Source organism: Phaenicophaeus curvirostris, assembly GCF_032191515.1.
Source record: "Phaenicophaeus curvirostris isolate KB17595 chromosome W unlocalized genomic scaffold, BPBGC_Pcur_1.0 scaffold_35, whole genome shotgun sequence".
In the NCBI taxonomy this organism is placed as follows: Eukaryota; Metazoa; Chordata; class Aves; order Cuculiformes; family Cuculidae; genus Phaenicophaeus; species Phaenicophaeus curvirostris.
In genome coordinates, this window is record NW_027206664.1 from 1315465 (window position 1) to 1333045 (window position 17581).

The following is a 17581-nucleotide window of genomic DNA, read 5'->3' on the forward strand; positions in this document are numbered from 1 at the left end:
ACTCAACTTTTTTTGCTTCAGCTTTAGCTGGCAATAGCTCTCCTCGCCCCTCCTGGGTCAGTGGACAACAAGATGGGGACCAGGGGGGTAAACCCCCTCCCATTGTAGGGGAAGATCAGGTTCATGGCCACCTGAGGAGCCTAAACATATATAAGTCTATGGGACCTGACGAGACGCATCCCAAAGTTCTGAGGGAATTGGCCAATGTGGTTGCCAAACCATTCTCTGCATGATATTTGAAAAGTCATGGCAGTCAGAGGAGGTCCTTGGTGACTGGGAGAAGGGTAAGATTTTCCCCATTTTTAAAAAGGGCAGAAAGGAGGACCCTGGGAACTACCGACCTGTCAGCTTTACCTCTGTGCCTGGGAAGATCATGGAACAGATCCTCCTAGAAGCTCTGCTAAAGCACATGGAGGACAGGGAGGTTATTAGTGGCAGCCAGCATGGCTTCACCAGGGGCAAGTCCTGTCTGACCAACCTAGTGGCTTTCTATGATGGGGTAACCACAGCAGTGGACACGGGAAAAGCAATGGATGCAATCTGTCTGGACTTCTGTGAAGCCTTTGACACGATCCTCCACAACATCGCTCTCTCTAAACTGGAGAGATGGATTTGATGGGTGGACTATTCGGTGGATAAGAAATTGCTTGAATGGTTGCATCACGAGTAGTGGACAAATGGCTCGATGTCCAGATGGAGACCTGTGACAAGTGGTGCCCCTCAGGGGTCCGTACTGGGACCAGTGCTGTTTCATATTTTCATTGATGATATCAACAGCGAGATTGAGTGCATCCTCAGCAAGTTTGCAGATGACACCAAGCTGAGTGGTGCAGTTGTTCACCCCAGAAGGACGGGGTGTCATCCAGAGGGATCTAGACAAGCTGGAGAAGTGGGCCTGTGTGAACCTCATGAGGTTCCACAGCCCTGCTTGACATGAGCCGGCAACGTGTGCTCGCAGCCGAGGAGGCCAACCATATCTGGAGCTGCATCAAAAGAAGCGTGGCCAGCAGGTTGAGGGAAGTGATTCTGCCCCTCTACTCTGCACTTGTGAGACCCCACCTGGAGTACTGTATCCATTTCTGGAATCTCCAACATAAGAAAGATATGGATATTTTGTATAGTTGACTTCATTTCTGTCAACAGACAAATTGTTTTGAGAAAGCAATGAAAGTGCTCTTTGGAATGAAAATGTTTGCTCTGGTGGGAGGAAGTATATTATCTTTAAGCATGTATTTTGGAGTATATTTAAATGCTGTCTACACAAGAAAGATTTAAGTACAGCTTGGATGCAGGAGCCAAATTATATTTTGGAAACAATGATGACTTACCAGTGCTGCAGTATACAGTGATTTCAAACTCCAAAATCCCTGTTTGGTAAAACATGAAGCCTGAAATATGCTTCTAGACTTTAGTTTGAGATCAGTCTGCTTTCTGAAGCTGAAGTGATGATGTATCTTGGTTGCCTCCTGCCTAATAAATTAAATGTGCCTGGGAATGTTCCCAGACACCATGATCAACTGGCTCAGGACTGCCTTGTATATACTCTTAAACTTTTAGCCACCAGAGCAGGGTGGCTGCATCTGAACTGCATGGTGTGTGTGGTCCCGATGGTGTGTGACTCAACCTGGGAACTGTGTGGGAGAACAGTAATTGGCATGGCCCAGTGCTGGGGAATGTTCTAGGTGCTTTCTAGGACACATAATCACATTTCAGGGCCTTGGAATGTTTCCAGACAAGACTTAACTTATGAGTACACGTTAGTCCTTGAGTCTTCTAAATTCTTTATGGACTAAGGAGTAGAAGGACTCTTCACATCGTAAGGAGTTTAGGACTTGTCAGAAAGGTATATATAGGAGAGAATGCCTCCTATTTATTTTGGGGCAGCAATTCTATACTACTTAAAAGTTTGTCTCCTGTTTCCTTCTTATATGATTTTAGTGGTTGTTTAAACATCTTAAAGAATTTAGTTGCCTTCTTTCCATCCACAACCTTTCTGGGATGAGTAGGGGTGTCTGCCTTCCATCAGGCTATTGCTTGCCTATGAATGAGCATGCTGTGGCCTTTCAGGAAAGTGTTGTGCACGGAATATGCTTTTTATGGTTGTGAGGAATTTAATTCTGAGTTGATGTGCATGTGTGTGAATATTAAGAGCCCTAGTTTACTGTCTGGGTGACATGGTGTGGCAGTGGATTTTTTATATGTAGGAGAGCAGGGAGACCACTTTATTTCCTCAGGCATTTCTTCCAGTGAATGGTAAAAGCTGTGTTGAGCTCATTTTATTGAGCATACAGGATAATTTCCTGTAGGCTCTTGAGTGTTTCATTGTGGATTATTGGATTTGGAGTATAGTCCTAGCATAGATGAGATAGTACAACATTGATATTAATCCCAGCTCTAAGCAGACATACATCCTGCAAAACAGCATATCACATAAACTGTTGAATATTGGAACAATTTTGCTCTAACAGATCACTTTTTCTGTACCTCCTGTCCTGCCCTCCCTCCATGGTATTCTTAGTTTCATTGCAAGCTATGGTTCCATCACACAGTCACTTCAGGATACTATTTGTCTTTATGTTATGGAACATGTTGTTGGCTTTGATAGTTTGAATGTTTGTAGAGAGAAGAGGTTAGCAATATAAAATACTGTTCCTATTCATTGTGCCTTGTTAAGGGCTATAAAATTTTACTTTTGTGTGTGCTGTCTTAAAGGTCTTATGTAGCACCTACATGGCATATCACACACCAGTGATGCACCCTACAATTTTGGGAACATGTAATTGGTGTGACAGCATCAACTTTGGGGCGCTGCTTTGTATAAAGGATCCATTGCTCAAAGGTAGTAAGTTGTCAGAGCTGACTGTCAATATGCAGCAGGATTTGTCTGCTGATTGTTCAGTTTTAAAGATTGTTCAATTTAATGTGCCTGATGATCTGTCTTGCCAGCAGTAGTGGTGCATATTTAAGAACATAGTACAGTGCAGGGAAGCTCCCAGGTGTCCCACAAGCTGCTTGTGTTTCTTCAGGGTAACTATTTCAGTCCTTATGCAGCTTCTGGCAGCCCACTGTCCTGGAGGCATCTTAGGAATATGAAAGAGACATTGCAGGCTCTGCTGATACAGTGATGGTCAGTATCCCTTTTATGCCCACTCTGTTTCTGGAGAGCTGCGATGCTCCTTGTGTCTGAGATGGATGTTACTTGTTCAGGACAGTTGGCTCTCTTGAAGAGCTGTATATATGTCAGTGTGGGCCTTGCATGTGACTCTGCTGCTCTCCAATAGACAAAGTTATCTAGTACAAGATTGTACTTGTGTCCATAATTAGTAAAATGTCAGAAGCCATATTTTATTTAACATTTTTATTTGTGATAAATGCAGGCTGCTGCCAAAAATTAGTCTCGCTCCTCCTTTGTAGTGCTTGTGTAGCTCCACAGCAAATAGAAGAACTGATCTGGCTGAAAAGTAACTCAAAACGTTAATTTTTTAACCACGTGTTCTGTGGTCATATAGCCAGTTCATTGATTTGTGTTGCTTCTCAATTGCGTGGATGTTTTAGCCTCCATGGGATGACATTAGAAATGATGGAACAATGCAAGAAGGGAGTGAGAACAATTTGTTCCCTTCATCAGTAGCCCAGACTTTTGTTTTATTAAAGTCACCATGGGATTGAGGTGGTTGTTAGCCCAGCAGCGTTTTTAAGTACAGTGCTGTGTCATCTGTTCTTTTGTTTAATAATACTGATGAATTTTCCCTGTGTAGGAAGGAGAAATAAAAATTATCTACCTCACTTCTCTTCCCATAAGTGTTCAGTCCAAACTTGTGAGTGTATCAGCTAAGCTTAGTAGCTTAAATTTAAATACCAAAGCCTGTACTCAAAACCAGGAGTTAGGGGAACTTGGATTCTTTCCTGGTGCAACTTTTCAGAGGCTATTAACTTTAAAGATAATGTAGCAGCCAGTCACATTTCAGGCTTTGTCATTAGGGAGTGGAGTTGCAAATTGCTTGTCAACCAAATTCTCCTCACTTCTGAGGTTGCAGAATCTAGTTCTGTTACTGATGTAAAATAAACTGTTAGTTTTATGTGGTCACCGAACAAGTCTGTGATAGAGCTGAGCTTGATTTATGCTTCTGAAAGTCTACTGTGCGTTTACAAGCCCATACTGTTTTCTTACTTAAATCTGCTGCTGCTTTTAGTTTTTGTGCTTATCACTGGAGGCTCCTTTTTCTTTACTGCTGTAATCTTGTCATTGAATCAGTTTGGTAAAGAATTAGTTGTCTCTCTTTTCCTCCTGCTTGACTTGGCAATTAGTTTTGCTATTCTATAGTTAAGCCTTAAAATACTATACTGTAAAACTATGTTAAACATTCTGTGTTTTGTATACAGTGGAAAATATTTTGTTCTTTAATCAAGGAGAGTACAGAAAACAGTGAGAAATATCAGCTACAGTGTGCTTTTCTTCAGAGTCCAACTTTTCCTGTTTTGAGAAAAGCAGCAAATTAGTATGTGCATGGAGAACGAGATCAATGCTTAAGTGGTGTTACCTGAAAGTTGTATTGTGATGTTCAGTTTCAGATACACATGACCTTTTTTTGTAGTCTTAGGGAAGCTTACGTTTAAAACCAAGCAAAACCAAAAAACTCAATTCAGAACCTGCCCTTTAAAACTGAATTTTGTCAAGAGCTAGGATGAGGAAGTTTTGCCTGTTTTAAGGAACTTTACAACTGTATTGACTACTTAAAACCAGAGAACTTGTTCACCTTTTAAACATTATCATTTACCTTGAATCATGTGTTCCATTTTGATAGCCTCCTTCATATAGAAAATATAGCATGAGATGTCAGTTTAAATGCAAGTCTAACAATGCTCTATCTTCTATGTGAAAGGAAGTATTCTGTATGTTTTTCCATGTTTGACATCATGGTGTTTTGAATAACCATGTTCCATATTCATATCAATTTTTTGTTTTTGTTTTCAATTTATGCACAGCACTTGCTCTGAAATTTGGGGATTGAGTACACCAAACACGATAGATCAGTGGGATACAACAGGCCTTTACAGCTTCTCTGAACAAACCAGGTGAATATTCTGCCCTCTCTCGCATCATAGAAATCTTGTGGGAGGGATTTGCTTTGAAGGGTCTGTAATGGGATACCTTAGCTGTAAAATAGGCTAAAATGCTTCCTAGACCTCTCATGGTACAGCATTTTAAAAGATATGCTTGCCAGTGTAGAAATCCAAGTGTTCTGAACTGATGTTTTGACCAATGAAACTCTAAACCTGGAATATTCCTTTTTCATGCCAGTGCCATTGAAAGAGTGGGAAGACTTGTTAAATGTAGTCTCTAAATGATTTGGTATTTATATTAAAATTGAGATACTTAATTATTTAGACCTAATCTTATGAAGTGTTTAAACTGCTTTGTATGACTCAAGCTTTCAGTTAGATCTTGCTAATTGGCTCAAGATATGAGCTACTAAAGAATTGATTGTAAATTCTTCAGTAGTTAATGGTGGGCAAATTCTAAACAGGGTCTTTATTTTTTCATGTCACATTACTTGATTTGTGTATTGAGGTTTGTTTCCCATCCCATAACAATCATAAACATTGCATTTGTGTAAGCATATGCAGTCTGTCTTAAAAGTAGCAAAATATTCTCAGCTGGGTAGCAAGGCAGATGAAGTCAAGAAGATAAACTGTACAGCCCTTACAAAATGTGCTTTTATGCTTTTTTGCATTACAGTTATACTGCCATGTGGATCAGTTGGGCAGCTGACTGCTTATAGGCTTATTTGCAGTCCTGTGGGAATTCTTATGCTTAAAAGCCATAAAGCATCCTTGCCACAGCAAAGCCTTGAGGTTTAGCCAGCGGTAGAGAACTATTAATTGTGTCATTTTTTTTTTTATTCTTTTCTTAACTGTCTTCCGCATTTAAGAAAAAAGTATATGAATCAATCATCCTAAATACTTGATTGGAGGTAGAGTGGCTTTTAATGAACTCTAAATTCACTGGCAAAAATTTGAGCAGCTTCAAGATACGTTAAGATGCTGCTTGATACCATCATTTTTATCACATTTGAAACCTTTTAACAAGAGTATAAATGTCACTAACAGTGTCAGTACACTGAATTCTAAGAATAAATAAATTACCCATCCCATGTGTGTACACTGTTGCTTGAGTGGTTAAGAGACAGCATGCAGTTTGTAAATACTTCTCAACATCTTTCCCATGTAGATCTCTTGATGGCCGTCTACAGGTATCTCATCGTAAAGGATTACCACATGTTATTTACTGTCGTTTGTGGCGCTGGCCAGATCTTCACAGTCACCATGAACTTAAGGCAATTGAAAACTGTGAATATGCTTTTAATCTTAAAAAGGATGAAGTATGTGTAAACCCTTACCACTACCAGAGAGTGGAGACACCAGGTAGGAAGACTGCTTCTGACTTTCTGTAGCAGCATCTGTATGTATACTTGCTCAGCTTAATGTTTTAAATAAAAAAATAGAGAAAGATGATGCTTTCTCTTGCCCAGAAGTACTCTTGGAGATATGGCTTTTGAGAATACCATCCCCTGAAAGATTTTAATAGTAAAGATACCAAAAAAATCTTTACAAACGTGTTGAATACCCCTGATAAATGCTTCCCGTACTGCTAGCAGTTTCCAGTTGGCTAAGTATGATCTGGACTGAAAAGGAGAATAGAGATGAATTACCTTTGCTAATGTGAAATACTCTTACCCAAGAGATACCTCAGGAATCTGGTTCTTCTAGTAAGTAGCAGTACAATTGCAGTATTGGCAGTACTGAGAGTCAGGAAATTTCAAAACCTATTAAGATATTGTTAGATGTTTTAAACTTTTTTCCTTTTAGCTCACAGAATGTGTATTTCGAGTCTTACTAATCCTTTGAATTTTGTTTTTCCAGTCTTGCCTCCCGTACTAGTGCCACGGCACACTGAGATTCTAACAGAGCTTCCACCTCTTGATGACTATACCCATTCAATTCCTGAAAACACTAACTTTCCAGCTGGAATTGAACCACAGAGCAATTACATACCAGGTATTTTCTTAACTCCCACCGCAAACAGTATACTTATCTTTGTTCCAGTGGCACAATGTTGGTAATTTCACCCTCCTAAGTGACAAATTGAAAGATGCACCAATAAATTAAATCTAGGTAATTTTATATATTAATTCTGGAAATAACTGAATGCTGTTTGCAGAACACAATCCTGTGTGAAACTGCATTTCTGTGATTCCATAATAGCTTACTTGGTTTCAATAGCTTATTTAAGAATCAAAATGCTAATGAGTACAAAATAGATCTTCCCCTTATGCTTTTAGCCTGTTTTACACAGCATTTGGCAGCTCCTATATGTTTGTATTGGAGATAGAGTACCACTTGCAGTATGTGGATAAAACTTTAAGTTACAAAACAGTGACTTTAAAAGTGTTTTGATCTGTAGTTCACAATCGATCTAGATCTGCTTTGTGTATTTGTTACTATTGTGTGCATAAAGTTTTGTCATTTTAGTATGAAAGAACAACCTAAAAATATTGAACTCTTGAAGGATTCCTCCTCCCCTTCTTTGCCTCTTCCCCACTCCAAAACAAATACCAAGTCTAATCTGCTGCAGTGTGTCCAAAAGCCTGTACCCTTATTGAGACACAACATCAGTGACTTGTGTTTCCTCTCCCAACTTTCTGCTTCTTATCTCTTCAGGAAGTTGCCTAGAGCGTAAAACCAAGCAAAGGTGAAGTTTTCTCAAAAATCTTTGATGCAACTATGTTACAAACGAGCTGAAAATTCAGATCTGGACTCTCTCAAAGAATAGGATGACTGCCTTGAAACTCAGACATGTGCAATGAACAAATTGTGTCTACATGTCTTAAACAGGATGTTGCTTATGTTTCCTTTAAAATTATCCAAGAATTGAAATGGTAACAAAAAAATTTCAATGGCTTTGATCTGATTAGTTTAATTTGTGCCACATTTTTTGCCACCTAGGGATAGCAGAGCTTTGAAGAACAACTTAAAGTAGTAGAAGTTGGTGTTGCTTTCTGAACTTATGTATACTTTTTTGACTCAGTCTTGAGGGCTTTCAATAGCATTTGCAAACAACTTACTGGAAAGCCACCATTTGAAAATCCAGTTCTATGGAAATGAGCTAAAGCAACTAGGTAGTTATTTGCAGGAAATCTGTTCAAGGTGATTGTGGGGATTCACATGATCTTCAAATGCAGCTAGCCATACCTGTTCTTTGTCACCAACACCCTCATGTTGTATTCATATCAAGGTATCTTACTTAATTTGACCTTGCTAACATAATCTTGAGTATTTATCTAGGCTCTGATAAGTCTTGAGTGTCTTGACAGCCTACTTCAGAGAAACATTTTCTTTAGCAATAGGCCAGGCTAACCACCACACTAGTTTTGCACTGCAATGCTGTCTCAGTACTTGGTTGGCAGAGATTGGGTTTACCTTCAGCTGGGAAGATGGTGATTGTGAAGGTGCAGGCTAGCCTTTGGGGGCTGTGCATTCCCTTCCAGGTTACAGATGTGCTGAGCTGAATTGTCCAAACTTCTGGCATGATTCAAGCTCTGCTAAGAAAATTTAATGCTGCACTTGAGTATGCATTTTCAGCTGTGGTGGTGCTTATCCTCTGACTCTGAAACAGTATTAATAGTACTAGCTGGAGGAAATTTTCTCTGTTCAGACAGAGACTAGATATGGAAAATAATCTGTGCCAAAGAACCTAGATTTAGCAACTGGAAACAGAAGTGGATTGGAAATGATTGCTGACTTTTTTACCATGGCTATGAGTTTAACCATAACAAATGATTTTGAGAAGTCCACTTTATCACAATGGAATTCTATAAAAGTGTTCAAAACAAGTATGATTTTTTGTCATCATACTTCTTGCTAGTAAAAATTTCCCTTAATCTTCCTCTTAAATTCTGACTTGAATTTGGTCACCTCTATTTTTGGCACACTAGTTTTACAGAATGAACCAAAGATATAATACTTTCAGTTATTTTTTTTATTTATTCAACTGACTATAAATCTAGTGTCCTCTCATTGATTTTCTTCTGATCTTGCTATATTGCTCTAAATCTCAGATGTGACATTGAATATAATTTTATTTTAATTCTTAAGAATTATTTTTAGTTATTACTTAAGCTTTATTTTTAAAATTCTGCTGTTTGCTAATAATGTAATTAAATGTGTCTGGTCTCTTGGATGTCTCAGAGGCAATTCTAAGGTGATTGTAGAGATAGTTAGCTCCAAACACTTTTGCTAAAAAAATCCAAGTTTTACCTTTAATATATAGGAAAAAGACATTTGCCCAGTTCAAAGAAAATTATTTCCTGAAAGGCAGTTGGTTAACTCATTATCTGGAATACGAAGTACATTTTGAATGGAGAAAAGAAACAACCATATTCTCATGGGTTTTGAAGATATTTGTGTGGAATTAGACACAGTTTCTAGTATCAGAATGCTTCAAACTGGTTACTGAATTTACTTTGGTCTGTGAAACTTCATCTTTAGAGAAACCTAGTTAAAAGACTACCATTTTAGTAGAGCTTGGAAATAATAATAGTGATAATAGAGCATGTGTAGTGTAACTACTTAGATAATATAGTTATCATTAATGAGTGTTGGGTACTGAAGAAAAAGGGATTTGGGGACTGAACTGAAAAGTAACCTTTAAATCTAGCAACTTCTATAAGGTGTGAGAGGGTATCTGATCTAGTGGTTATACTATTAATACATAAAGACATTATTTTAGTAGTCACTAGATCTTTTTTTCATTTGTAGTTCTACTAAATGTGCAAGCTGTTGATCACAACTGAAAAATTGTTATTCGTTTTAGTGAAAGTATCTTGACTTAAATGGAACAAACAAGGATTATCTTTTAATAATATAACGTATTTGAGCAACTGACTTGCATACAAGAGATGATACATTTTACACAGACAATAAGGCAAGTAATGGGTTTGAACTCCTACTAGAAGGAAAAAGGGACAACAAAATGAAATTGTAATTCAGTGTTCAGATATCATAGGCAGGTCATGGAGAGTTGAGGACAAAACCCCCAAATGCTAAATCTTACAAATTTCCCTGTCATTAAGCCAATAGGTGGGTTGGTTTGGTTTTTTTTTGACAGAAACGCCACCTCCAGGATATATCAGTGAAGATGGAGAAACAAGTGATCAGCAGTTGAACCAAAGCATGGATACAGGTAAAATTTATTTCTTCACCTCTCTGAAGACTTGGGATTTCTAGGTGTTAACATGAACATTAATTCAGCCCAAATGATGATGACAGTAGTACAACCTGGGGTTTTCTGTTTAATATCACTGTCTTTTGTGAACAAAATAGTTTTTTGCTAGGGCAATGCTTTTAAAACATTCTGTGCCATATTAAGTACATTTCATTTGTTTCTTAACAAAAGCATACAGGTCTAATTAAGTCTTCATCAGAAAGCTTTAAAATAGGCTTTAATAGCTGACTGGTTTTAACCTATCCCTAACTTTACCTTCTGGAAATGGGTTAATTGAAGCAAAATGTCTGTTGGCCTGAACAAGTTAGAGAAATTTTGAGAACCTGTCTCTTAACTCCGACAACCTTATCACTTCTACCACATTTCAAAGTAGTTATTGTATTGAAGGCTCTATTGAAAGACTAGTAGAAACATTAGGCATTTGTACCTTTGTATAAAAGGGTTTCTAGATAATCTAGTTTGCCTTAGACTTTGAAAAGGACAGTTAATGTGCTGGATAAGAATCTCCCGCTATGTGCTGGTAGACTTGAATGTGTTGGATTAGCTAATGTTAGTGACCTTTTTCAGTGCAGTTGATTCCAATTAACTGATTTCTGTAAGAACTGCAATATTTTCCTACTATGTGACAATAGGTACCTTAATTAAAAAAGCCTGACATCAGCAGTCATTGTAGGAATGTTTCTGTGCAAAGCTGCTCTGTATTCTGCCTACTAGTACACAAATTGTGTTGGAGAGTTCGTGTTTTTCTGAGATTCTTTACTGGAAGGAGGAAGGGAAAAACCATTCCTCAAATTAAGAAATCCAGCTTGTTCTTTTCTAGAGATAAACTCTCTCCTTTGAAAAGAGACATGTTTATGAGGAGGGGTAGGTTACCAGGAGTCTGGAGAATTAGATGTAATCTTAATTCAGAATGAGCATGTGACATGCTTGAAAAATGGTTGTAGGATTTCTGAGGTTTTTTAATTTCAAAGAACTTGAATGTAAAACTACATCTAGATAATGATTATACCTACCCATCTGAAATAACAAAAATCCTTTGCTCTGAAACAATCTATTGCTTCAACAGGATCTCCAGCAGAGCTGTCTCCTAGTACTCTCTCCCCAGTTAATCATAGCCTGGGTAAGCTGGAATTGTTTCTCTGTGTGTGATGACTAATATATATATAAAAATATACAAATTAGAACGTACCTTAAAAAAGTGAGAAATTTATTAGAAGGAGACTATTGGATTGGCTATTTCTGTAGCAGTTGAGCTTCTAGCTAAGAGAAAGAATAATATGGTTGTGTGTGCAGGAATAACATTTATAAAATACTTGAAAGGATGTTAGCCTGTCTGTAGTGCTGCTCAGACTTGCTGTCTGCCTTGTATGTGTGTTCTGCTGCTCTTCTCATGTACTGTGACTTGTGACCACAACACAATTGTTGCTCCTACATTAGTTACCCGACTGTTCTGATCATGTGCCACTTCTGTGTGTCTGTATAAATGCCTCAGATTCCCTTGGATTTGTTTTAGAAATGGTGACAGGATGTGACAGGAAAATGCCATTCAAAACGCTGAGTAAGTAATTAGGGTAGGTAAAAGGGGAAGAACAACAGGAAAAGCTGAAGATGCACAGGCAGAGTAAAAGGAACTTAGAGCTGCCTTTAGATAAAGAGACAGTATAAGATCTAGTGTAACAAAAGGGAACGTATTTTTCACATCAATATTTTTTTCCTTTGTGTGGTTCAGTTTTTGGTAGTTTAATCTTTTCTTTAATGTAACCAAAATTTTTGCAAGTTACAGAAAGACAACAGAGATGTCTCGACATGTGATACTCACAGTAACATTAGCTTAATCATTTTGCTGAGCAAAATGTAATACATAGAATCATAGAATCATAGAATCATAGAATAACCAGGTTGGAAGAGACCCACCGGATCATCGAGTCCAACCATTCCTATCAAACACTAAACCATATCCCTCAGCACCTCGTCCACCCGTGCCTTAAACACCTCCAGGGAAGGTGACTCAACCCCCTCCCTGGGCAGCCTGTTCCAGTGCCCAATGACCCTTTCTGTGAAAAATTTTTTCCTAATGTCCAGCCTAAATCTCCCCTGGTGGAGCTTGAGGCCATTGCCCCTTGTCCTGTCCCCTGTCACTTGGGAGAAGAGGCCAGCACCCTCCTCTCTACAACCTCCTTTCAGGTAGTTGTAGAGAGCAATGAGGTCTCCCCTCAGCCTCCTCTTCTCCAGGCTAAACACCCCCAGCTCTCTTAGCCACTCCTCATAAGGCCTGTTCTCCAGCCCCTTCACCAGCTTTGTTGCTCTTCTCTGGACTCGCTCCAGAGCCTCAACATCCTTCTTGTGGTGAGGGGCCCAGAAATGAACACAGGATTCAAGGAGCGGTCTCACCAGTGCCGAGTACAGAGGGAGAATAACCTCCATGGACCTATGGGCCATGTCATTGCTGATACAAGCCAAGATGCCATTGGCCTTCTTGGCCACCTGGCCACTGCTGGCTCATGTTCAGTCAGCTGTCAACCAACACCCCCAGGTCTTTCTCCTCCAGGCAGCTTTCTAGACAGACTTCTCCCAGTCTGTAGCACTGCATAGGGTTGTTGTGCCCCAGGTGCAGGATCCGGCATTTGGCCTTGTTAAAACTCATGCCATTGGTCTCAGCCCAGTGGTCGAGCCTGTTCAGATCCCTTTGCAGAACCTCCCTACCCTCCAGCAGATCCACACTTCCACCCAGCTTAGTGTCATCCACAAACTTGCTAAGGGTGCACTCAATGCCTTCATCCAGGTCACTGATGAAGACATTGAACAGGGCTGGACCCAGCACTGAGCCCTGGGGAACCCCACTTGTCACTGGCCTCCAGCTGGAGTTAACTCCGTTTCCCACCACTCTCTGGGCCCAGCCATCCAACCAGTTTTCCACCCAGGAGAGTGTGCGCCTGTCCAGGCCAGAGGCTGACAGTTTCTCAAGCAGAACGCTGTGAGAAACTGTGTCAAAGGCTTTACTGAAGTCCAGGAAGATACATCCACAGCCTTTCCCTCATCCAGCAGCCTAGTCACTTTGTCATAGAAGGCGATCAGGTTAGTTTGGCAAGACCTGCCTTTTGTGAACCCCTGTTGACTGGGCCTGATCACCCGGTTCTCTTGCATGTGCTTCATGATAGCACTCAAGATCACCTGCTCCATGACTTTCCCTGGCACTGAGGTCAGACTGACAGGCCTGTAGTTTCCTGGGTCCTCCCTGCGACCCTTCTTGTAGATGGGCACAACATCAGCCAGCCTCCAGTCCAGTGGGACTTCCCCAGTCAGCCAGGATTGTTGGAAGATGATGGAAAGGGGTTTGGCCAGCACATCCGCCAGCTCCTTCAATACCCTTGGATGAATCCCATCCGGCCCCATAGACTTGTGGGTGTCTAGCTGGGCTAGCAAGGCTCTGACCACCTCCTCTTGGATCATGGGAGCCTCATTTTGCTCCTCTAGCTCCTGGGTTTGTACACAGACGGAACGACCCTCCTTACAACTAAAGACTGAGGCAAAGAAGGCATTAAGTACCTCAGCCTTTTCCTCATCCCCTGTCACTGTTGTTCCTTCTGCGTCCAATAGGGACTGTATGGTCTCCCTAGTCCTCCTTTTATTGTTTATATATTTATAGAAGGATTTTTTGTTATCTTTCACAGACTTGGCCAATCTGATTTCTAGTTGAGCCTTAGCCCTTCTGATTTTTTCTCTACACAATCTCACTTCCCTCCTGCAGTCCACCCAAGAGGCCTGTCCCCTCTTCCAGAGCCCATAAACATTTCTCTTCTTCTTGATATCCCTCAAGATCTCTCTGTTCAACCAAGCTGGCTTTCTCCCCTGCCAGCTTTTTTTCCAGAACATGGGGTAGGCTTTGTCCTGAGCTGCTAGGATTTCCTTTTTGAAGAGCTCCCAGCCCTCATGGGCTCCCTTGCCCTTAAGTACTGTCTCTCATGAGACTTTGCCAACCAGCCTTCTGAACAGTTCAAAGCCTGCCCTCTGGAAATTTAATGCTACTGTCCTGCTAACCACCCATTTCACTTCACCTAGAACAGAAAACCCTATCATCTCATGATCACTTTGTCCTAGGCGTCCACCTACTGCCACATCCCCCACAAGGCCTTCTCTGTTGACAAACAGCAGGTCCAGGAGGGCACCTTCCCTTGTTGGTTCATTCACCAGCTGTGCAAGGAAGTTGTCTTCCACGCACTCCAGGAACCTCCTAGACTGCTTCCTTTCTGCTGTATTGTACTTCCAGCAGATTATCAGGAAGATTGAAGTCTCCCACAAGAACAAGAGGCATTGATCTAGAGACTAACCCCAGCTGTTTATAGAAGAGCTCATCAGCTGCTTCTTCTTGGCTGGGTGGTCTGTAACAGACTCCCATCACAAAATCTACCTTCTGGTGGGCCCCTCTGATTTTAACCCATAGGCACTCAATCTCCTCATCACCACAATCCATCTCAACAGTGTCCAAGTCCTCCCTTACAAAGAGGGCTACCCCACCTCCTCTCCTACCCTTCCTATCCCGCCTGAAGAGTTTGTACCCCACCATAGCTGCACTCCAGTTATATGAGTCATCCCACCATGTTTCCGTGATGGCAACGACATCATAGGCTCCTTGCCCTACGACAGCTTCCAGCTCTTCCTTCTTCTTCCCCATGCTGCATGCATTGGTGTAAATGCACTTAAGCTGAGCTGCCAAGCCTTCAGCCCTCTTAGATTGAACAGAGTTCATTCCCAATTGCCTGGTCACTGGAGTAGCTAGCGCCAGAGTACCAGTATCCCTTACCACCCTTAGGTGTGTTCTCCCCCACTTGCTGTGTGGTGATGTACTGGTGGTCCACACCAGCACACCCTCTCTGAATCACCATTGCCCCATGTCCAGGCTCGCTCCTGTCTAGCCTGGTCTCATCCCCCTCCCCCTTCACATCTAGTTTAAAGCTCGGTTTATGAGCTTAGCTAGGTTTTTAGCAAGGGCTTTAGCCCCGCTACGAGACACACGTGTCCCATCCTTAGCAACAAAGCCTGGGGGTGCGTGAGCCACCCCATGATCAAAGAAGCCAAAGCCCCTCTCCTCACACCAGGCTCGGAGCCAGGCATTAATCGAATTCTTCTTCCTGACTTCCTGCTCCTCTCTGTTTAGCCTTGGGATGGAGCAGAATACTCTCTGAGCCCCAGAGCCCTCCATCATTTTCCCAATGGTCCTGTAGTCTTTCTTGATGGCTTTGGTCTTTCTGTTTACTAGATCATTATTACCAGTTTGGACTATCAAAGGACAGTAGTCTGTCTCGCGGACCAGGGAAGGAAGTTTTCTAGCTACCTCCTTCACTGATGCCCCCAGTAAGCAGCAGACCTCTCTGTGAAGCGGGTCCGGTCTGCAAATGGGTCCCTCCGTTCCTTTTAGGAGGGAGTCCCCTACAACAATCACCCTCCTCTTCTTCTTAATGGAGGATGTTTTTATCTTTTTCTGAGGATGGTGCGGCCTAGGGAAGGATTCTAGGCTGTGGGAGCCATCATCCTCATCCTCAGGGTTGGATTCCACCTGCAGCACCTGGTACTTGTTCACCAGGGGGATCTGGGGCTTTGCTGTCTGGGTGAGGGGAGCAGGTTTCCTTCGTCTGGCAGGAACTTGCTGCCATTCCCCATCTCTTGTGACCCCAACCTTGCAGTTTGCAGGTGGATGGTGTTTGGACACACCAGCTCCAGCAGGCTGCTGAGTTAGTGAGAGGGCACTGCTCCACTGGTCTATCTCCCTCTCACACTCCCTGATGGTCCTCAGCCTCTTTACCTCCTCCCTTAACTCCTCCACCATACGAAGGAGTTCCCCCACTCGAGCGCAGCTTTCACAAGTGGAGCCAGTACCAGAGGCACGAGCTGGTGTGGGAGGAGGCACTGCCTGCAGCCCAGGGTCTGGGGAGCTGCATGCACCCACTGTGGCTCTGTCTGGGTGGCAGCACCCATCCTGCCTGCTGCAGCACACGGAGCAGCTTTAATCTTCTGCCGGGTGGCCACCATGGTCCTCGGTGTCTTCTGTCTAGTCTCTAGGTCCTCTCTGAGTCCTGCCTGCTCAAACTGCTGCTCAAACTGTCCCGCACCTCTTTGCCACACTCCTCGTCGCTGTGCTCCAGGTCACGGTGCTCCCAGGGGGACCGTTTAAATCTCCCGTGGTTTCCGCCGGGACCGCCCCCTCCCGTCAGGCCCCGCGGGACCAGCGTGTGGGGGCTGTCAGGACCCCCGCCTGGCTTTTTCTGGGATTTTCCCGGCTCAGGGAAGCTCCCACCGCCTCAAAATGTCCACCCCACCACAGAACTCGCCGTCCTGCTGCCGGGTGCCGCCGAAGAGCTTGGTCAGATTAGATCATCCCTTCTTCCCATATGTGGAATATTGAATTCCATTCTGTTTACTGGGGTAGGTCAAAATGACAGCAAGCAAAATATAGTTTCCAGAAATGACAGCGGTAATCTCAAGAGACAAAGAGCAGGATAGATGGATTTCTTTTCAGCCTCAAATTCTGCATTAAGCCTATTTTTTAAATTTTTTTTAGACTTGCAACCAGTTACTTACTCGGAGCCTGCATTTTGGTGTTCAATAGCATATTATGAATTGAATCAAAGAGTGGGAGAAACCTTCCACGCATCACAGCCTTCCCTGACCGTAGATGGTTTTACAGATCCATCAAATTCAGAACGATTTTGTCTAGGTCTGCTTTCCAATGTAAACAGAAATGCTACAGTGGAAATGACAAGACGACACATAGGTAAAAATCTCTGATCTTTTAACTATTTAATTGAATTTTAGTCATTAAATTATCTGAAATGATCCAGGTAAGATGGGCAGATCTGCATGTTTGGGATCCTTTCACCCTTGTGCAGCCAGACATTGAACTTCTCTCTTGAGGCATTCCAAGGAGAGCTTGGTGTCTCTTGTACAAAAGTAGAAGGACAGAGATCACTGTTTCTGAAATCAGGGGGAAATGTAGCAGCTTCTGCTACCACAGCCAGCTGCAATTTAGGAGAGATGTAGTGATGACTGGAGCTGAAAGGAGCTGCTTTTCCTCAATCAGTAGTCACAAAGTTGGTGGCAGCAGCTGTCAGACTGAGCATGGCACAGGAGAAAGCCACTCAACTGTATGGGATTTCTGTTGCTCGCAATGCTGTTGCCTTCTGGAAAAGATGATGCACCAAAGCGTTCTGAGGGGCAGGATTTTGGCATTCGAGTTCCTCATTGGACCGCTCTGCCCTGGATATCACTTATATTCAGGGTTGCTTATAATTGAAATTTAAG

General features: G+C 42.1%; 1 protein-coding gene across 5 annotated transcripts in view; it reads left to right on the plus strand.

Annotated features, from left to right (window-relative positions):
- LOC138733832 (mothers against decapentaplegic homolog 2) overlaps positions 1 to 17581 on the plus strand; it is a 72247-nt gene that overhangs the window by 44419 nt on the left and 10247 nt on the right. For 2 of the 5 annotated variants that reach the window (XM_069881337.1, XM_069881338.1), the window contains exons 3-8: positions 4987 to 5076; positions 6233 to 6426; positions 6925 to 7059; positions 10169 to 10243; positions 11352 to 11405; positions 16842 to 17054. In XM_069881337.1, the coding sequence (XP_069737438.1) occupies positions 4987 to 5076; positions 6233 to 6426; positions 6925 to 7059; positions 10169 to 10243; positions 11352 to 11405; positions 16842 to 17054 (761 nt within the window). The remainder of the gene's footprint in view (positions 1 to 4986; positions 5077 to 6232; positions 6427 to 6924; positions 7060 to 10168; positions 10244 to 11351; positions 11406 to 16841; positions 17055 to 17581) is intronic. The other 3 variants (XM_069881341.1, XM_069881339.1, XM_069881340.1) reach the window with 3 other exon arrangements.